We start from the raw sequence: 18,138 nt of genomic DNA on the forward strand, positions 1-18,138 counted from the left end.
TAGCTCCACTCCATCACCTGATTGAACATAAAGGCCTGTTACAGACTAACAAAATAAAGCTGCTTTGGGTCTCTTTGGAGATATGCTATTTAAATGATGCATGGGTCCTAAGAGTCTGGAGGTCGCTCCAAAGCCACACTCCATTCCTAAGCACTGGAGTGCAGCTTTGGTGCAGCTTCCGGATTATTAGCATGCATGCATCATTTAAACAGCATACCTCCAAAGAGACCCGAAGCAGCTTTATTTTGGCAGTCTGTAACAGGCCATAGTTCCATCAAATGGACCTCTGCTTCAACCCCATCTTTCTGCACAGGAACCTCTCTTCTATCTGAGGGTGCCTTCCCCACGCCCCAAGAGGGCTGTTTAGGGGCCTGAGAGAAATAGGGGCAGCCACCAGGGTTTGGCTATGTTCCTATATGACTACAACAACAAAAGACATCCCTTAGGACTTTGCAGAGGTCCTTGGGAGATTTGCAGATTTTGTATTGTTGCATCTGGATGCTTTCACCTTCCCAGGTTCATTGATGGAAATTTGTAGTGTTTTCCCTTGTGCTAGTTTCTGTTTGGGAGAGATTTCATTTCATTTCTTTTAAGAAGATTATTTTAAAATATACATTTCCCACCAAATATTTCAAGTGATAGAGCCCCTTTTATCTCTCCAAGTTTATCATGTGTGTAGTTCAGTCCAAAACCAGAAGAGGGCTGGGCAGCTTGCGGCCTTCGACCTAATTTCAAAGGCTCTCGGCAAGTAAGCAGACTTGTTTCAGAAGTCATACACCCCTCTCCTAGCTGCTTGTGGGGCAGAATGTGAGATACAAGAAAGAACTGAGATGTCAGAGACTTCAGGCCTCCAAAGAAATTAGCTTCTTAATAGGAAAAAAAAGATTCCCTTTCTGAGAAAGTATCTCGGAAACTTTACTTTCCTGCCAGGAGATGGCACTGTAATGCAGAGTACAACAAAGCAAAATCTAGACACCACCTTGTAATTAAGGCTGCATTAGGACAATTGTTGCTTTAGTTCCTCTAGGTTGTTTTAAGTTGCTCTGTCTAGCTTGGATGATATGTCCTCTACCTCACTGTCAGTAAACATTTATAAATGTTTGTTTTCTATCATCTTGGCTTTAGGCAATATTTTTCCTCCCACTCATTCCCCAGTGATCATGAAACATCATCCATTGTTAAAACTGAATTTGTCACCCGATCACCATACCCATGGGCTTGGCATTTCCATTACTATTCACACACACAACCTGCTAATTGACAGACATAAATGCCTGTCCACAGGCACTTTACTACATGCATGTGATGAAGTAGGCAGTCTACAAAAGCTCATGTTACCAATTTACTTTTTCTCAATCTCAGAGGTGCAATAAAACCCCTTTTGCATACGAAGACAGACTAATATGAGTATGTCTTTGAATTCTACCAGCTGTGTCCCTTTTAAGGATGGAATAAGAATATTCCTGTCCATTTCCCCCTTTCTATGGATCTGATTTTGATGATGATATATTGTGACGGCTACTGAAAACATTAACACTTGTAATGAGTTCTAGAAAGTGTGGAAGGGACTTACCTGTCTCCAAAATCTCTGTATGTATCTTGTTTCTTCCATTTAAAGTGCCTTCTTTAATGTCCGTGGCCTTTTTCTTGTCTCTCATCTTTTGCTGCTCGTGAACTTTAAGCTGCTTCCTCATCTTTCTGCCCATCAGTGACTGGATCTTGGCAACATCCAAGCTTACATTTGCCGCAACTAATTCTTTGTAGCTTCCAAACAGCTTTTGAACGATCTGTAAGTGCTCTTCCATGCTTTGTTGGGTCGATGCAAGGTCTTCCCTCAAATTCTCCACTGAAATACTGAGTGGTTCTACTAGGTTGACCCTGGTCTGATTACAGCACAAATGGGCACGATCCCATTGCAACCGATATCCCTTCATCTCCTTATTGAGGTGTCCAATTTCCTTCTTTAGGATCATAATATCTTGATACACAGGGGCTTCCTCCATGGCAGCTTCATGGTTTGGCTCCATGTATTCCACTCGGCCTTGCTGGGTGTTGACCACTTGTTCCATGTCCTCTATTTGCTTTTCAAGGACTGGATTTTTAAGAGATTTGTGAGCATTGAGGTTATTCTTGGAATCTATCTCCAAAGAGAGGATTCTGTTCATAACAGATTCTAGAGTAAGGTTTTGCTTCTTGAGATGATCTGAGATCATTTCTATATTCATAACCTGCAAATGATCTGGAGGCAAGAGAAAACTTCCAGGATCATCTTCAGACAAGGCTTCCAAAATTTCATCTCCAAGCATGGCCACAAGTGCTTTCTCATGTCTCATTGCATCTACCAGCAGTGAGTTGAAAGAGCTGTTGAGATATTTAATGTGCCCATGCATCTTTTCGTCAGTTTTTTTCAGGGTAGTCATATCCTCAGACAGTGTGTCAGCGTGGGACTTAAGAAAAGACATGCCATCTTCCAGTTTTCGATTCTGTTCCTGTTGGAAATCTAGAGACTGATATATAAGGGGGAAAGCTGCAGCAAGATCTTTTAAACGTGCCTCCAGTTGCTTCATTTCTTCTCTATATATCTGAGTTATGTTCTCTTGATCTTCTGCGGAAATGCTGAGAGGAAGATTTTCACAATGGCATGCCTTCAGAGACCTTTCCAGATCCCATTGACTTTCTTCAATATTTGTCAACGTATTATTGAGAGCCAGAATCTTCCTTTCCAAACCTTCTCTGTATTCCTCTATTATTAGACTCTTCTCCATTAAATCTATTCTAAGCTCCTCTATGTCCTGCTTGGAGCTGGCTTTTAAGCCATTGATTGATTGATTGAGTTCTTGATAGTCCTCCTCAGACTGCTCATAAAGTTCCTTTAGTTGTTTTGCATGTTTTGCCAGGGATTGATTGAGAATTTGAATGTCGACTTCATCAAATGCCTCATTTTGGCTGCCAAGTTGTATCGGGAACACTAGGTTTCTGCTTAGAGCTTCAAGTTCGCCTTGAAGCTTATCTTGCTCTTGCCGCATGCCTGTGAGGCTGTTGTTTAAAGCTAACAAGTACGATATTTGTATCTTATGGTTTCTCTTCAGCTTGATGTCGGTGTCTGCTTTGATCATGGTGAGATTGTAGTGGATGGCTGCTTGCTGTTGGTGGAAATGATCCTCTATTTCTCTCTTCATTTGGTCCACCCTCCATATATTGGTTTGAACTTTGGATTCAAATTTTGTTCCCAGTTCCTGGAAATCTTTCTTGGGAACAGTGGTTTCTTGGAACCTCTCTATGCTTCTCCGATTAGCCTCAACATTCTGGGAAAGGTTTTTCAGGCCAGTAGAAAGATCCTGTAGACTTTTATTTAAGCTTGCCCAGACTGGTTGAAAATGCTTCCTCAAGAAATTCTCCATATGAGGAAAGAGCATTTGCTGGAGAAATTGTTCCTGTACTTCTGAAATGCAATGAAGAATGAGAATAATACAAGATAAAATAAGCATTTGTTTACTTAGAAAAGGGGTAGAGAACTAGCTCATCACTCCATTCTCCCTCCCCACACTCCTTACCTCACCTCTCCATTCCATGCTCTTTGGCCCCATTCATGCAAGAGTTTGGATTGAAGTCAATGGAATGCTTTTATAAAAGCCTACTTGGAACTAGTATATATGTGTGTATGTGATCTGGAAAAGCTTCACCTGGGGAGGAAATGCCAATCCTTTTGTCAACCCCTAACCCCTGCCATCCACATTAGGCAAAAAGCCTCCTACTGGACTTAATGGAAGTTTGTCAAAACGTAAGTGTTATGCAGGGAAGGTCCCAGCAGTGCCTCCTGCCCCATGCTGCAATTTTATCTTAGGAGGGGGGAAAAACCTAATTATGGAATCATGATGTTTTTATTAGTGCCCTAATTTATTAATTAGGAATCACGATGTTTTTACTCATAAGAAAACCCAGAAACATTAAACCCATTTGAGCATGTCCAGTATATTTTGACCATTTCTAAATATGCTTTGGGAAATGACCAAAATCTGAACAACTGTTTTATAATAACATGTATTCTGTTTCTATATGTAAAACCATCTGTTGTCTTAGTAACACATTTTCACATTGCTGTGAAATGGATTTGGTGCATTTGGGTTCCCTCTCTGGCAAGGAAGTTTAGAAGACATTAGATGTTGAAAAGATGGAAGTCCTCTGAAGATTCTTCCAAGCCCACTCCGATCCTCCTCTAGATTTGGGAGGGGCATACAAGCACAGACAGGCAATGCCTCTCTGTACAAAGTGACCTGAGATGCTCCAATATCTTTATGACAAGGGTGGCTAAGCTCCAGGGCTCCGTTTTGCTCTGTGGTGACCTACTGTGAGCCATTACATCCCTCCCAAAATGTCAATATTGAACTCCCCCTCAAAAAACCTGGAAGTGATTAGATGATCGTTTCTGGTTTGGGTAGTGAAAAAAAACCTCACTGGAAATGCTGCCCACTCCCATGCAAACCCAAACACTAACTGCATGTCCATGCCCTGTCAGGTTCTGAACTAGTCTTAATGGCATCATGCAGCCTACAAATGACAGGATTCTCACCCGTGCTTTAAAAACAGCTGTTTGATGATACACCAAAAATGATACATGGAACTGTTCAAGCCAAGAATGTATGTACAGTATCAGGAAAGGGAAACCTTTGGCCCTCCAGATGTCTTGGATGTCAATGGCCAGAAGCCCCAGCCAGCATGATCTATGGTAAAGGAAGGTGCAGTTCAAAACATCTGGAGGGCAAAAAAGGTCCTTTCCCTGCTGCATATGGTTGCCTGTTCACATCTGTATGTCAAACTATCTCTCTAGGCGCAACCACCTGAAATACTATAAATTATAGTGTCATCCCAGCTGCTTGAACATGCTGCCCACGTGCCATCCTTAAATGGATGCACTCAGTGGATCTCAAAGATTGTGCTGGAACAAATGAGAGCAGATGGTCCCTTAGGGCTAAGCTATTCAGAGTGCCTTAAATCATGCCAGTGTGGCAAGTTATGCTTGGAAGTGTACAGGATGATGGAGTTGCATGCTCAGAGTAGCTTCTCCCCTTTGGGAGTGATCTGACAGCAGATGAACTAAAGCTTCTGAAACAGATTTATGGGCAGCCTCAAGTACCACAAGTTACAGCATTAGAATGAATTGCAGCTCCTTTTTATACAGTCTTTTTCTGCCAACCCTGGCCCTCCTCTTGTTCTTCAACTACAGCTACCTCTAGAATCCCTTGCTGCTCATGCATGAACTGCAAAACAGAGAGAAACCAGGATGGCAAATTAGTCTGCTTCACCACATATGCCCCTACCCAACATATTAAAATAGCATAGAGCTGTAAGTCTGGCCACCAACATGGAAATCATAAGAAAAGCAGAGGCTGGTGAAACAAAGAAAAAAAGGGGCCTCAAGATACATTTTGGACGAAACTTTGAAGTGGTCTGAAGAGGGCTCAGAACGTTTTGCCTGCTTATGCAAGGCTTATCTGACCTGGTTATTTCATTTCCAATGTGTATACTGTTCATTTGGAATAAAAACTTTAGTGCAACATGTACTACTCTTTTTCAGGTTTTTGTGTGGTGTAGGAAACTACCCCTATTCTTTCTATGTTATTTCTACTTCTGGTACCAAATTTTCTGTTTAAGACATAATGTCCAGAAACACATCTATTTCATTAACTGAGGAATACCTGTGCCTAAAAAAAGTAGGTGGGTTAAGTTTGTAGTATCACTTATATTGCAGATAAGGCAGGGTAATGTGTTTGTGTATCTCTCTGCGTATGTGTGACAGGGCTGAAGCTAAGAGACAGGAGCTAGATAAATGCCCTCTATCAACTTGATGACAATTTTCTCCTCCATCACACCCACTCATTTTACAATGTATTATTTGGGCGAATTCCAGATTTCTCTTTATGCAGTTCATCTCCTGGGATGATGGCCATATTCTTTGTACAAAACAAAATGCGAAGAGTAGCCTGTATGCATTATAAGGGATACCACTGACTTACCTCACTTGCCTTTTTCAGGCACTGCAGATTATATTCAATTAACTTAGAGCAACCCTGTCATAGGGTTTTCTTCACAAGATTTATTCAAAGGAAGCTTCCCATTGCCTAAGAAAGTGTGACTTGCCCAAGACTACCCAGTGCATTTCTTGGGCTAAGACTAAGTGAAGAGTCCTATTCCAACATTCAGACCACTATACCATGCTGGATCTTGGCAGTCTTACAGCATATTATAAAACATGGATGGGGGAATGAGCAAGTTTATAAATTCAATAAAATTATCTCTTCATGGACTATATAGGCTGCTGCCTGAAATCTTTTACACAGACATAAAGGTAGGGAACACACACACAATGTCAGTGGACCAGCAATATCTAAGTTCCCAAGTGGTTCCATGAGATGGGTCTCCCTGTGTCCATGGCTCCTAAAGCTGCTCTCTCACCTGATTGGTTGTGTTTAGCTTCTCCCCTGGTGCTGCTGATGTTATGATGAAGTGCCTTCTGTAAGATTCCCAAATGGTTTGTCACTTGCTGAACGTCATTCTGCAGATCCTCTAGCTGAGCTTCATGGCTCTGGTGGGTTTCAATGATTTCTCCTGAATCCAGCAATGAAGAAGACATGAGTCACAAAGAAATGAGAACAGACAAACTCAGTTCTCTCAGATCTCGGGAAATTTATTCTGTTTGAAATACAGTTCTTCAAATTTCTCAGTCAGAATGGCCACTTGCCATCTGGCTGATTGGCTCCAGGATTTCAAGATGGAAAATAAGCCACTTTTCCAAGCTCCATTCCTTCTTTGGTTGCCTGCCCAACACCAAGGGGTTCTCAATGATGTTAGGCTGACAGAAGCAGAGCAGCAAATTACACCTTCCCCAGCCCAAAGTAACACATCACTCTGAGCCAGCCAAGCTACTTTGGCATCTTAGGCAGTAAATCCCTGAGTGCTTTTTCTCTCCCCCAGCCTTAAAGCTGCAGTAATAAGAAAGCTTACAATTTGCTGTCCTTTCGGGCCACAAACCATGCCAGAGACAGATGTGGACAGAAATTGGCTCTCCCATTGTTCCACAACTGTCCCACAATTGTGGCTGCTTTAATTCTCCCAAAGTGCCTCATTTTAATGTGGTTAATTTTAGACCGATTTTAACAATTTGAATGTATTTTAGATGCTTTGTGTTTTTATTTGACGGTCAGGATTTTCTTAATTATGTTATCGGACCACAGCAGCTCACTGGCAGAACCACTGCCACACAGAAGCTTCCACGTTTAATCCATATCTGTTGTCTGTTTCAAATAAATGGCTCTAAAGCACAGATGAGCAGTCCTCCCATATGCACAATGTTTTCTGGATGCCACCATAGTATCAAATTCATAAGTCAACATCAACATGAGGCCAAATGATCCCAACAACAAATGTGGGATCTGAGGGCTACACATGCAGAGATGGGCCTGAGCATAAAAATGAAAACAAATCCTTTCAAAGAAACAGCCATATGTACGCACGCACACACACAAACCAGAAAATATTCGCAATTGGACAACACCTAGCTTTATGGATGATGGTATTGTTGGTTTTTGTAGTTGTAGAACCCCTTGCTTGGGTTCTTCACTACTTTGACTTGTATAAGGAAAGTAGTGTACAGATAGGTAATGGCGATGATGATGTCAATGATGATGCAGGGAATTCTCCATATCATGACTCAGTCAGTCCATCCATCCATCCATCTTTCAGTAGATCAATCTCTATTATTATTGGCAATAACCAAAATATATTATCCAAATGGATAAAAGAAAGCAAAGCAGGATGGCACGACATAGCAGCACTACTATGAATATTATAGCTTATGAAATACTTCAAAAAAACAAGATTATGAATCAGCCAAAATTAGTTCTTGGCAGGTTATACATGATACAGCATAAAAAGGCCTTCTGCACTGGAAACATTCTGCTTAGTAATAGTATGTGAAAATGCCGTAAGAGAAAAACAAACATTGATTTTTAAGTCAAAACAAGGTTGGAACACATTATTGAACTGTAGGATGATGTAATGAATTGAAACATACTTTGACTTGAGAATGCTTCACTTTCTTCTTCCCAGCCTCCTGGATGATCAGTGGGAACCAGAAGAAAATTAGGCTCTGCAAATAAATTTGAGTAAAGCAGTAGTTATCGTTGTTCTTTGGCTTTTCATTATTCAACATATGGGTACAAAATCCATTTGGATAGAGTATATCCTTCAAAAGATATCTCAGATGTGCATCTCTTACTGCTAGACATGCTGATATATTACAGCACCTAGTACACAAATACATTACTTTGCAGAAGTAGTCATACACCTTCTTTGATTCAGGAAGTGAATACTGATGCAACCATGAAGTGTCACGATTGTTTAGGTTTGAACTTTACTGTAACACGGTAGCAATATTTTGTTGTGTAGTTTGTGGTAAGAACACCAGTTTCAGGTTGTAACACCACAAAATGGGGAAAAGTCAAAGAGTATGCGTGTGAATACTTTTGCAAGTCATTATAACAGTCATTTACTGTTTATATATGCTTATGTAAACTGTTATCTTTCAAAGCATTTGCATATATATTGATCAACATCAGAAAAGCACGGCTCTCCATAGCTAGTAAAAATTAATCTTTGGACTACAATGTTCAGGGTTCTACAACAAGGTTGGGCACTGGTCATGCTGGCTGAGGGATTCTGGGAGCTGTAGTCCAGATAAATTACTTTCCCAAGCTATATTATGTATTATTTATTTATACTGCAAAGGGTACAGACTGAGAGCATAGATCTTGACAACCATGAAGGAAGAACATCCATGGAAAGATACCTTGCCATCTTCTCTTTCCCTCTACAGCTGCTTGTGCTCCCAAAGCTACTCCAGAGCATTGGAAAATCCTCCTGGGGCCCATTCACAGTACACAGCTATCAGATTATTATTCCAATTTAACTGTCGTGGATCCATCCAGGTATTTGCAGTTTAGGGATGGGCAATGTCAGAGGGGCTCATCTGGAAGAAAACATGGCAAGTCTGGCCAAAGCCCAGCCTAAACGATGGGGAAACCTGAATGAGTCCCTGAATGTTTGGCAGCATATTGATATTTTGGCTTTGCCTTTCTTACCATGATGTTCACAGTTCTTGCCACTGTAGCCAGGACAGCACTTCCAATATAGAGAACTTCCAACTTTTTGTTTTACTTTGTAGACTGGCTTCAAAGCTGTTCTGTACCTAGAGAAAACCACACACATAATAATAATAATAATAATAATAATAATAATAATAATAATAATAATAATCTGAGATGTTGAAAGTACTGATATCCTGGCCTCTGAACCAAGGACTAGGCCAACCTTTTATATGAGGATATACACATTCTAACCAGGTTTTCAACCTATCCTTCCCATTCCTGCCAAGGAGCACTATGAAGAACCAAAACAAATGTCTGGCAGCTTGTTCAGTATCTACAATCAAAAACTGGACTTAGAATCTCATAACATTGTGGATTTGTATTTATGATTGCTAATGGTTGAATGTGACACCAGAAATGTATCTCTTAAGCAGCACACTGACTAAAGAGTTCTCAAGGCACTGCAGACTGAGATGCTGGGAAATGATGACTGCAATGCTCTCCTGGTCATAAAGGACATTGAGACTGGCAACTGGAGACACCCCTCAAAGACCATGGTACACACCATGAACAGAAGAGTGCTATAGCTCTCACTGGCCAGCACCCCGATATGTAGTGTGTCAGAAACCCTTCAGTTCAGGCACTGTCTGCCTGAAGAGTTAGGTTTTGGCAGATGTCATTGGCAGAAGTAGTGATGATGATGGAACTCCATCATTGTAGCTATCACTGATGATTCAGGATCCTAGACACCTGTTTGCAAACTTTCAAACTTTGGATTCTAAGTTTTAAAAGGTCCACTAAATTTGAACCTGAATGATTTTACATTTAAGCAAATTTAAACAGCTTTGTTGAGGATAACCATACACAGTCCTCAGCAAAACACAAACCCAATACCTTTGTATTTGGATGCATCTGAAGAAATAGGCTGAAGTCTATGGAAGCTCAGGTTGCCAATTTCTTTCTTTCAGTTAGTCTCAACGGTGCTACAAGATCTCCCTATGTACTTTGTATTTGCCAGTACAAGATGGTGGTGGAGAACAGTGGAAGAAGAGAGAGTTCAGCACCTTTGATAGCTCATTTACAGTCTTTACAGTCTGGACTAAGACTTGGAGCAGATCTACTGCCCCACTGACATGGAAACCAATAGCTACCACTGCTGTCCTGTCATTGGTGAGTAAGTTCCACCTCCACCCCACATATGCACACTTTACCTTCTCTTCTTTCAACATGTTGTAAGAAAAAGATATCTGGCACATAGTGGAAAGAGCCAAGTTGAAAGTCTCAAAATTATACAAACCTTATAATTTTAGGTTCCAAACTAAGAAAGGTTTTTAATTTTGATCATGGGAACTGGAAAAAAAATGCTCCTGGATTATCCCACTTTGGCACTGGTTACATTTCTGCTTCTGCGTCTGTGTCTCCATTTGCTTCTGGCTCCAATTTAGTGACCAGATTTGGATAATTTATATAATCCATTTTGGTGGATAATAAATTCAACAAATTTGGCTTTCCTGACTGTAACAGACAACAAACACCTGTCTTTGTTTATTTGGTCCCTTACTTTATAAAGCCTCGGGCAACAGTATGATTTGCAGAGGAGTCAGGTTGAGGTATACAGTATCTACATTATATTTTCTGCTGGTTGGACAGACATCCCAGGGAGTTTTAGAACAACATCCACCAGGATTTTTTAAGGATAGCCATAACATCTAAATTGATATATAAACCAGTACCTTCAGAGAAAGTAGACAAGGGTTGAAATCTACCATGAAACCTCATTAGGAGGAAGGGCTACCATACTTACATGATCTTCTGACAATCCGGAGTCCCATTTGGACAGGGCTGCTGTGACTTAATGATATATTTCTCGGTCTTGCAGGCAGCTATGTATGTGATCAGCCGGGACCGGATAGAGGAACACCAGTTCCTAGGTGATAGGAGAGGAAATGCAGGCTCAAAATATGAAAGTAGCCATCATACAACCCTACAGTTATGCAAGTGTCATTTTGACAAGCTGTCACTCAGCTTTTAATGGGTACGTAGCAGGCAGAAATCCACAGGGAAAGCTCTTTCACTCACATCACCTTGTCCTCCCTGTTCATTTCTGTTTTGTGTGTGCGTGCATGTGTGTGTGTCTGTGTGTAGCACTTCATGAACCTCTAAATAAGATGAATGTGAAAGGAATAGAAAATCTACCCACGTTTGCCTGAGGAGCCTACAGCCACACAAGATAGCTAGAGGTATATATATATATATATATAAATACATACATATATATATAGATGCATATCAATCATTGGGGCTGCAAATCAGATGGCATTTGGCAGCTGCCACACAAAAAATATACCCCAGAGGCCTGAAGAGCCAGTTAGCTCTGGCCTTTGCTCAGCAAAGTCTATGAAATGAGTGATTTGGAAGTCACTCTAACAATGTTTTGGATGACATCACACATCAGCACCAGACAGCCACTATGACCAGTGGTCAGGGGGGTGATAACACCAGACATTGGGCACCGGGTTGAGAAAGCCTGGTCTACAATATTTAGGAGCCTTTCCTAGTTCTAAACCTGGAGTGGGGAAAGTCAGGTCTGCAGGCCACATGCAACCTTCCATGGCCAGTTTTGAAGTTCACAGGGTCTCAAAAGGATCCCCCACAAAAACCGCCACATTTGGGGCACTCCCTAGGGTATTTTAGGTCTTTCCTGTGCATAAATGTCACAGTATTTGACAAAAGTGCATCCCAGGCTCCCTGGGGGCATAAGAAACCATGGGGGGGGGTTAAAATCAGAAGGGGAGGAACAAACAGTGAGGAGGAAAAGTAGGATGGCACAGCCTTCCAAGGTCTTTTGTACTTCCCCATCTCTGGCAGTTGCCCACCCTGCCCCACATGGAGATGCCAGACCATGATTCTAGCATCTTCTCTGTGCAAAGACTGTGCTCTGCCACTGAGCCACATCCTCCCACATTTTTGTCCACAACTGCTCAGGGTTCCATTCTGACTCCTTCCCCCAGGATCCATCCCCAAACCAGCAGACCCTGTTATGAGACTTTCTGAATTGTGCCCATATTGGCTCAACCCATGGATTCAGGAATCCTGGGAGGTGCCGTTTTGTTGTCGCTGTTGTGTGTCTTCAAGTTATTTCCAACTTATGGAGACTCTAAGGTGAACTATCGTGGGGATTTCTCAGGCTGAGAGTGTGTGACTCACCCAAGGTCACCCAGTGGGTTTCCATGGCCGAATGGGGAGTTGAACCCTGATCTCCAGAGTTGTAGTCCAATGTTCAAACCACTAAACCACGCTGGCTCTCTCTTTATAGTTTAGGGAGAGGGCATCTCTCTCAGCCAGAGAGATCTTGGGCCTCACTAAACTATAAAGCCCAGAATTCCACAGGATGTTGCCATGGCAGTTAAAGTGGAATAATGCCCTATAACAGTGTGGTATGATAGTGCACTTTGAAGGTACAAGTTGTAGGAACTATGTTTGTCTTATGCTTTAGCATTTTTTAAAAAAAAACATAAGTGAAGAATCTCCATGCCTTTTCACTGTAACAAAAGTCAAAGGTCAGATAAGTTACTTTTGGGGGTAATATTAGGGCCCAAACAGACATGCCAAAATAAAGCTGGTTTGGGTGACTTTGGAGGTATGCTGTTTAAATGATGCATGTGTCCTAAGAGGCCGGAAACCATGCCAAAGACATGTTCCAGTCCTACAGCGTTGGTGCAGTTTCTGGCTTCTTAAGATGTATATTATCATTTAAACAGCATACCTCCAAAGTGTCCTGAAGCAGTTTTATTTTGGCCTGTCTGTTTGGGCCCATAACTCCCTGAATCCTCTGTCCAACATGACAAAGTACTGAAAGCTACATTACAAAGGAAAATTAACCTAATTCTAAACAGAACTACATTGGCATAGGTCACTAAGCATGGGGCATGGGTTCTCAAGGGGTGGGCCACCCCTTCACATTGTGACAATATAAATAATCCTTACTCCAAAAAGTGCACAGGTGGGTAAACAATAAAATGGAACATAAAATTCCACACAATGCAACTAGCGTCATGCAGGGAATGCAGAAAGGTCAAGAGACTTTCTTCCACTGTTGTTTTGGGAGATTTGCATTGAAATAGAGTGGTGTTTGCCCAAGCTTGGAGAGAACCTGCTGCCTCTGAAGAATGACTGGCCAATCTTAGATTTCAATGGAAGAACTAAACTCTGATAATCTCCATACATGGGAAAGTTTTTGGCTTCGAAGCCTGAGTGGCAGAAACAATGGGAAAGGATGTAAAACACTAAAGTGGGGGCTGAGGTCAGCCCTGCAGAGAAAGGGTGTGTGTAAAAGGCAGAGGCAGTGAGAGACTTAGCAACCAGCATACAAAAGAAGGAAACTAAAGGCAGGGGGAAACACTAAAAGTGTGGGAGGGCAGGGGTATGGCTACAAGGCAGGCAATATCAGGCCATTGCTCTCTCTTAAAAATCTGCCTTCCCCCAAAGGATTTTTTTCCATCAGTCTCCAAATTTCTAGCATTTCAGTAACTGAAAACTTTAGCCAAGCATTTAGAAATAACAGTTAAGGCATCCAAAGAGAAGAGACAGGCAAAGTTACCAAGGGAATGCAAATACTGCACAGCAAATAGAATAACTCTAAGTGAGCATCATTTTCAAAGTCTCACTCTCTGCAACGCTAGATATTTGAAGACTGAACAAAGATGACACAAGAGGCAGAATTTTTATCTGTGGAGGCAATGCCCTCATTTTGATGCCTCCTCATCCATAGCTATACCCCAAGATTCAGTACAACCAAGGGTACGTGCCTTTAGTCGCCGCATCTTAGAAAGGATATTGTAGAGTGGGGTAAAGGGGGAGAGAAAAGGCAACCCAAATGAAGCAACTTCCATATGAGGAAAAGTGACAGTACTTGAGCTTTTCTGCATGAAAAAAAAAGCTGACCGGGGGGGGGGGGGCAAATAGGAAGTGTATAGAAATATGAATCATGTGGAGCAAATGAATAAGGAAAAGCTTTTTCCCTCTTTTTTCATATTAGAACTCAATCATTCACTCTTACTGCATGGCAGAAGATTCAGGACAGATAAAAGGAACTGGGAACTGGTGCTGGCCACCAACTTGGTTGGCTTTAAAAGATGACAAATTTATGATTCCAGGCTACCACTCGCCAGTAGTCATCTTCAGTATCAGAGGCAGTGTTCCTATACATGGCAGTTGCTGAGGAATATAAGTGGGAGGATGCTATTGTACTCAAGCCCTGCTTATGGGCTTCCCATAAACAACTGGAGACCAGGATGCAAATGAAATGATGGACTGGAGTTTAGCATCAGTGGCATTATCTCCATTTCCATGTATAGCCTGTCTTTCCCCAAAATCTGGGACTCAAGGGAGCTTACAAAAGTTGATGCAAATACATTCAAAAGCACTTTACAAAGACATTGCTAAAAACATGCAAATTTAATTTGAAAATAATTTGCAATTTAATTTGCAGTTAAACCATCCATAAAATTAAAACCAGATGAAACAAATCCATAAAGGACAAAAGCAAGTAATACTTGTTGTATGCCTTCAAGGCATTTCTGACTTATGGTGACCCCAAGGAAAACCTATCACAGGGGGTTCTTGGCAAGATTTGTTTGGGGGTTGCCTTTGCTTTCCTCTGAGGCTGGGAGTGTGTGACTTGCCCAAAATGCTCTAATCACTACACCACACTGGCTCTCCCTTTAAAGATCTCTACCATATAGGATATACCTGTAAAAGTGATAGGACTGAGAAATGGCCCATTGGAGTGCAGAAAGATGTGGTTCTTCAGATATCCTAGACACCCACTTTAAATTGTGTCCAGATTGACAGCCAGTGTTGTAGCAATGGGGTCATATGTTCTCTGTAACCAGTCCCAGTGAGCAACTTGGTTCCAGCTTTTTATAATGACTCAAGTTTCCAAATACTCTTCAAAGGTAGCCCCATACAGAGTGTGTTAATGGCATGTGACATATGTCACCATGGCCAGGTTAGGTATTTCAAGAAATTGGCATAATTCATGCACTAGCTTTGAACTGTGCAAATGCACTACTGGCCACTGCAGAAATCTGGGTATCTTGGCTCAGGATTGAATCCAGGATTTCACCCAAAATGCAAACCTGTGTCTTCAGGGTGAGTGAAATCCCATCCAGAACATATTGAGTTCCTGTTTCCTGATCTGCTTTTGGACCAAGCAGGAATATCTCTGTCACTTCTGGATTATGCTTCACCTTGACATCATCCAGTCCATTGCTGATGACAGACACCACTTTAGAATGGAAACAGTTTGCTCGAATTTAGATGGAAAAGAGTAATAAAGTTGTCAGTCATCAGCATACAGATGTCACCAAACCCCAGAATTCTGGATGACATTGCCCTCCAGTTTCATGAATATGTTAAATATCTTGGAAAAATAAGACAAAACCCTGAAAAACTCCACAAAGGCCAAGGAGTGGAACAGAATTCCTCCAACCCCTTCTGGGCTCAACAATCAGAAAGGATGAGAAACTGCAAAAGTGCCTCCAAACCCCATTCAGGAAAGACAACCTAGAAAGACACTATGGTCAATACTACTGAAAGCTTCTGAGACGTGCATCTGAACCAACAGGGACACACTTCCCCCATCCACTTCCAAACATAGGTCATCCAACAAAATGAGCAACACTGTCTCCATCCCTTCAGACTGAAATGGGTCTCTATAATCTCTAAAGTTGGGATGTGACACACAGCAAACAAAACAAAACAAACCCCTTACTGTGGTCAGCAGACCCTCCTAAACCATTCCTCTAAAAAGGATATTGGGGATTGGCTGATAGTTATCCATTTACAATAGAGGTCAGAACTGCCTCCTTCAAGCATGTTGTGACCTTGCCTTGCTGTAAAAAAGCATTAACTATTCCTTTTAGCCACTCAGCTAGGCCCCCTGTTTAATTAGACAGGAAGGACAAAACCTAAAACATACATGGTGGTTCCCATCTCTCCAAGGAGCCTAGCCACATCCTTTGGAGGCATAAGTAGTAAAGTACCTGTTATCACTGGACAAACAGGGACTTGGACAAGCCATCCACTGGACATGTATCAGCTAAGCAGTGGTTCCCAAATTGTGATCTTACAGCTGTCTTGGACTTAGTTCCCAGAAGCCCTAGCCAGCTTGGCCAACAGTCATTAATTCTGGGAGCTGAAGTGAAAAAAATCTGGAAGACCAAAGTATGGAAATCACTGAGCTAGGGCATCCACATCAGAATGAATCAGAGCACATTTATATGCAAAATACCAGCCAAACCCTTCGCAGAAGGTTGTCAGAATCAGGTACAAGGACCAATGGTATCAAAAGGTACCTAGAGGTCTAGCAGAACCCGCTTCCCCTGTTCAGTTTTAATGTTTACATTAAATTATCCAGGCCTTTAAGTGTGATGCAGCATGGTTTTCATGAGGTTTTTTTAATGAAACCACATTGCTTCCCCTCTGAAAGAAATTTTTTATTTGTCTTAATTTGAATTATGTGGCAATCTTCTAAAGGGCCATCCTAAGATATTCTGCTACTTGATATGAATGACAAGATTCCACCTCCCCCACTTCACATATGGAAACTAACTGGACCTTCCTTCAATGGGACAGTTTTGAAACACCTCACCTGCTTGTGCCATTGATTGGGAAACAGGTGGGCAACAGTGCAAGAAAGAGGGGCTTTATTTTCACCACAAGGTTCTTCAGGTGGCAACACAGCTTGGAAAAGATACTTCATGGGTGGGCAAAATCCTGTTGGTGCACTGCACCAGCACAACTACTTGAGTGTAACTATGCTAGCATCAGTGGTTCCAGCAGGAAGAAAAAAGTCATGGGTAAACAGTCATGAACGACCCAAGACACTGGAAAAAACACTGCTCCGAACTGAGAGATGTTGTCTTTCTGCTGATGCTGAAACCTCCTGGAGCATTCCTAGCTTGGGGTTTAGAGAAACAATGGGTTTAAACTGCATAATATAATAAGTGAGGTATGGCCAGGAAAGACACACTTGCCTCTTCTGTATGCTTCAGAAAAGAAAGTTTTGAAAGCTCTATTCTCCAGACACACACTCAACCCATCTCTACCACCATTAGCATTCCTACTGCTGTTTTATGCAAATAGAACCATGTGGATTCCAGCTTGAGCTGGCTGGGTTTTCCTTTAAAACAGTCTTGCCTCTGTTCCTTGGGAAAGCTGCCAGCCACAGGCCATGACTTGTTTTCTGGTAGAGAAAATAAGTCTCTCTTTCCTTTGATTGTTTGATTCTTTCCCAGTGAAAATAGCTCTTGCTTCTTCAGCCAATATCTTGTGCTCCTTTTCTTAACCTAGGATCTAAGGGCCCTATCACATTACACTGTTATAGCTCTGTGATTCCTATGGAATCCTAGGATTTGCGGTTCAGGAGAAATACTTCAAATTCTAAGCCAAAAAGCTCCTCTGGTGCCTTACCAAATTATGAAAACCAGAATTCCTTTAGATACCACCAGTGCAGTTAAAGTGGGATCAAACAGTACTGTAATTGTGTAGCATGAAAACAACCTTCCTTTCCTGGTGCCCTCCAGATGAGACAGACTCCAACATTCCCATCTGCATGGAGGCTGCTACAGCCAACCATGAATTAATGAAGAAGCATGCCCTGCTATTGCTATGCATTCAACAAATACCATACTTTCTCCTAGAGGTATGGAGGAAACTTGCTCAGCTGTTTGTTCACCACTGAGATAAATTGTCTTGACTCAACAAGAAGAAGCCCGATGTGACTAAATCAAGTTTCTTGCAACATGTGCAAAATCTCTATACACAAAATTAATGTTTTTCTCCTTTCTGAAGCAACATGTGTGCACAAACAGCAAACACAGAAAGACTGGCTGATGGATCAGAAAAATGCAAAAAAAGCCAGCTGATGGATCTCAGTTTTTAAAAGTCCCTGCACCAGGCAAGCAGCTGTCAGTTAGCTATGTACTTACAC

The 18,138-nt window shown here is 41.7% G+C and overlaps 1 protein-coding gene across 1 annotated transcript in view; it reads right to left on the bottom strand.

The window, feature by feature from the left end:
* The window catches only part of MMRN2 (multimerin 2), a 41,422-nt gene that overhangs the window by 3,027 nt on the left and 20,257 nt on the right, over nucleotides 1-18,138 (bottom strand). The window contains exons 2-6 of the mRNA XM_042460801.1: nucleotides 10,948-11,070; nucleotides 9,138-9,244; nucleotides 8,072-8,146; nucleotides 6,454-6,606; nucleotides 1,574-3,442 (exon numbers count right to left, since the gene is read on the bottom strand). Of these exons, the coding sequence (XP_042316735.1) occupies nucleotides 1,574-3,442; nucleotides 6,454-6,606; nucleotides 8,072-8,146; nucleotides 9,138-9,244; nucleotides 10,948-11,070 (2,327 nt within the window). The remainder of the gene's footprint in view (nucleotides 1-1,573; nucleotides 3,443-6,453; nucleotides 6,607-8,071; nucleotides 8,147-9,137; nucleotides 9,245-10,947; nucleotides 11,071-18,138) is intronic.

Source organism: Sceloporus undulatus, chromosome 3 (genome assembly GCF_019175285.1).
Source record: "Sceloporus undulatus isolate JIND9_A2432 ecotype Alabama chromosome 3, SceUnd_v1.1, whole genome shotgun sequence".
Lineage (NCBI taxonomy): Eukaryota > Metazoa > Chordata > Lepidosauria > Squamata > Phrynosomatidae > Sceloporus > Sceloporus undulatus.